Genomic DNA, 4,132 nt, shown 5'->3' with positions numbered 1-4,132 from the left:
TTGTGGTGAGCCAAGGTCATGCCACTGCACTCCATGCACTCCAGCCTGGGCAATAGAGCAAGACTCCATCTCAAAAAAAAAGAGAGATATGTCTCACTCTGTCACCTAGGCTTAAGTGCAGTGGCTTGATCTAGCCTCCAGAGTAGCTAGAACTACAGGGACATGCCACTGCCATCAGCCAAATGGAGCTTTTTAAAGAAATATACCTTCCTTTTTTTCAATATGACTTTTTATTATTCATTTATTTATTTATTTATTTATTTTTTGAGACGAAGTCTCGCTCTGTTGTCCAGGCTGGAGTGCAGTGGCGTGCGATCTCAGCTCACTGCAACCCCTACCTCCTGGGTTCAAGCAATTCTCCTGCCTCAGCCTCCGGAGTAGCTGGGATTGCAGGTGCCTACCACCACACCCGGCTAATTTTAGTATTTTTAGTAGAGACGGGGTTTCACCATGTTGGCCAGGCTAGTCTCAAACTCCTGACCCCAGGTAATCCATCCGCCTCAGCCTCCCAAAGTGCTGGGATTACAGGCGTGAGCCACCGCGCCTGGCCCCTTATGACTTTCTACATAAAAGTTATTAGTAAAGATTCTGTAGTGGGTGAATCTGCAATGGATGAAGATGTTTTGGAGTGAAGCTGAATTGGTCTTTTGAATTTATTAGAAATATTGTACACAAAGGGCCCAGTAGGTAAAAGACCACTCAGATAAAGTTTTCTGATAATTTTCATGGTCTGCCTGAAATAGAATGTGTTGTAGCACATGACTCTTCAAAACCATGTTTGCTTTCATAGCAAAGATTGAAGGTAATTAACTGGGTTTTCTTTAAATAAGAAAAGTAATATTAACATTTTCGTTGTCAGATTATATGAATTGAAAATTTTTTTTAGGTACCAGGGGGGCTAAGCTAAGAAGCGAGAAAATAAATGAGACTGTACTATGCTTGGGAAACATAGTTTCAAAATTAAGAGGATATTCCACAGATCAGTCTTAATTATGAAACTTGTATATGATTGAATAACTTATAAAAACTTATATATGTTTAATTTTGATTTAAAAATAACCACAGCACTCATTTTCTAAGAATGAATAAAATATTTTTCATACCCCCAATCCTAAAAATTAGAAAATATATATATATACCCATATTTTTTTCACAGATATTTAATCTCATTATAAGGGGTAAAGAATTTAAAACAGTATTATTACTGTTGCCTTTTAATGTCCAGCAGGGTTTTTTATATTGTTTTGGTTTTGTCTTTTTTTAGATTAAATAGCATTGTCACATATTGGGAGCTAGTACAGAGTGGTAGTTTAAAGGAGTCAGATTGCTTGAGTTTCAATTACAGCCTACCACTAAATAGCTCTGTGTAACCTTGTATGAGTTTTGTAACCTCTGTGTGACAGTTTCCTCATTTATAAAATGTATATACTTGATATACACATGATGAGGATTAAATGAGGTAATACATCCAAAGTGCTGCCACTTCGTATGCACTGAGCATGTGTAAACAGTTATCATCAGAGTTTGCAGTTGCTGTTTCATGCTAAAGTGATAAGAGTTATGGCAGGATATTTTTATCTCAAGAAACTTGTTAAACACTGGAGAAGGAAGGAAACAATTCCCATTCTTAATTTCTGGGAACTATTTATGATTATATTAATATTTAAAGCATTCTAGTTTGTTGAAGTTTTTTCCAACATTAAATTTAAAAAAATTTTTTTTCAAATTTATATTTGCATTTTTTCAAATGGCCCTTTTTTTTCAAAGCAAGGTTTTTGCTCTGTCACCCAGGCTGGAGAACAGTAGCATGATCATGGCTCACTGCAGCCTCGACCTCCCAGCCTCAAGTGATCCTCCCACCTGAGCCCCCAGAGTAGCTGGTACTACAGACACATGCCATCACACTCAGCTAATTTTAAAAATTTTTTGTAGAGAAAGGTAGCCCAAGGGATTCAAGCGATCCTCTCGCCTTGACCTCCCAAAGTACTGGGATTACAGGCATGAGCCACTGTGTCTGGCCTCAAATAACTCTCTTAGAAGTTGGAATGCAGTCCCTATCAAACATCAGCAATATTTTCATGTTTTACCTAGCAAAAGAGGAGTCTGGGAAAGTGGGTTGGAATGATTAAGGATTGTTACCTGCATTAAAGAGGACAGCAGACTTTGGATAAAACAGTAAAACCGTGTTAATAGGAGAGTAGTATGTTAAGTGATAAAATTTATGTGGTGCTGATGGAAGTCTGATGCTTCAGGACTTCCAGAAAAGTCTGGAAGCATCAGATAGACTTAATTTCAAATACTGTATTAGCTATACTTTCAAATTACAGGTCTAAAAGTTTTTTTTCAACTTCATATGCCTTTTTAGTTGATATTCCTCTAAATTTGATAGAGTAGGTTCAGTTGTTAAACTGAAAAAAAATATAGTAAATATACTATCTTCCCTCTGTTTTCAGACTTTTGAGGCACTTCATAGTATAGTTCTTTATGAACCATAGAGGCTACATATAAATGCTGAGATGCAAAAATAAATCCTATTTAAGTAGACATTTATCAAGTTACCTTTTTTCTTTTTTTTGGAGACAGTCTCGCTCTGTCACCCAGGCTGGAGTACAGTGGTGCGATCTCAGCTCACTGCAACCTCTGCCTCCCAGATTCAAGCGGTTCTCCTGCCTCAGCCTCCTGAGTACCTGGGATTACAGGTGCGTGCCACCACGCCCTGCTAATTTTTGTATTTTTAGTGGAGATGGGGTTTCACCACGTTGATCAGGCTGGTCTCGAACTCCTGACCTCGTGATCTGCCTGCCTTGGCCTCCTTCCCAAAGTGCTAGGATTACAGGCATTAGCCACCACTCCCGACCAACAAGTTACCATTTTTAAACTAAGGAAAATGACTTTAAATGTAAGATAAATGATTGCCACACAAATAGGTCAAACATGTATGAATAATACAGTAAGTGGCAAAAGGTAAATGTATTACGTCCAGACAGACTTGTTCAGATTACCAAGTAATTAGACTTCATCCATGTGTAATGATTAAGACCGTTAGTGATTAAGACCCTAGGATTAGGGTCAAACTGCCTGTTTTTAATCCTGACTTCACCACTTATAAGTTGTGAGACCTTGGAAAAAAATACTTATGTGCCTCAATGTTTTCATCTATAAAATGGGGGAAATCATAGAATCCACCATAGAGCTAGGTATGTGTTTAATAATTTATTTAATTAATAATTTTTGTTAAATCAGTCTAGGCATATGCATTTGATTTTTTTTTTTTTTTTAATGCTTCCAAGATGATTGTTGCCAGCCCTACAGAAAATGGACAGGTACTTCGTGTAATTCCATCTACCCAAACAGCAATGGCACAAGTGATTATATCTCAGGGGCAGCTTGTGGATGTGAATAGTCCTCGGGGTGAGTAACAATGGGATATAGTCCTCAGGGTAATATATAGGGGATTTGAGAATGTTTTAAAAACATAAATATTTTAGAAAAATCATCTTATGGAAAGTCAGTGCTAAAATTGATCTCCTTAGGTAAAAGATTTTGAATTAAATAATTAGAAAACAGCTCTTCACCCAAATAAATTCAAAGTTCATTTTTCAACTCCTGTCTAGATTAGCTATTTGATTTAAGAATTCTATGAAGCCAGTTGACTCCTGCTTCCTCCCAAATGACCAGTGAGCATAAAATAAATTCTTCTTAATTATGACAGTAATAATAACCGCAACAATAGAAAGAATATAATGCTAATAGCTTCAGAAGTTCTTATTTATATCTTTCTTTTTTTTTTTGGAGGCAAAGTCTCGCCCTATCCCCTAGGCTGGAGTACAGTGGTGGCATGATCTCGGCTCACTGCAACCTCCAACTCTCAGGTTCAAGCAATTCTCCTGCCTCAGCCTCCTGAGTAGCAGGGATTACAGATGCCTGCAATCACGCCTGGCTAATTTTTAGATTTTTAGTAGAGCCAGGGCTTCACCATATTGGCCAGACTGGTCTCGAACTCCTGACCTTGGGTAATCCACCCGCCTCCGCCTCCCAAAGTGCTGGGATTGCACACGTAAGCCACCGTGGCTGGCCATTTATATCTTTATCAATATTTTTATTAGCCATGTGACTCTCTACTTTTTTTTTT

At 37.9% G+C, this 4,132-nt stretch overlaps 1 protein-coding gene across 1 annotated transcript in view; it reads left to right on the top strand.

The window, feature by feature from the left end:
- CARF (calcium responsive transcription factor) overlaps positions 1 to 4,132 on the top strand; it is a 93,687-nt gene that overhangs the window by 47,305 nt on the left and 42,250 nt on the right. The window contains exon 5 of the mRNA XM_011950000.1: positions 3,291 to 3,411. Coding sequence (XP_011805390.1) covers positions 3,291 to 3,411 — 121 coding nt within the window. The remainder of the gene's footprint in view (positions 1 to 3,290; positions 3,412 to 4,132) is intronic.

The sequence above is a fragment of the Colobus angolensis genome, unplaced genomic scaffold (genome assembly GCF_000951035.1).
Source record: "Colobus angolensis palliatus isolate OR3802 unplaced genomic scaffold, Cang.pa_1.0 Scaffold30, whole genome shotgun sequence".
NCBI classification, from domain to species: domain Eukaryota; kingdom Metazoa; phylum Chordata; class Mammalia; order Primates; family Cercopithecidae; genus Colobus; species Colobus angolensis.
This window is presented reverse-complemented; position numbering and strand designations above follow the sequence as displayed.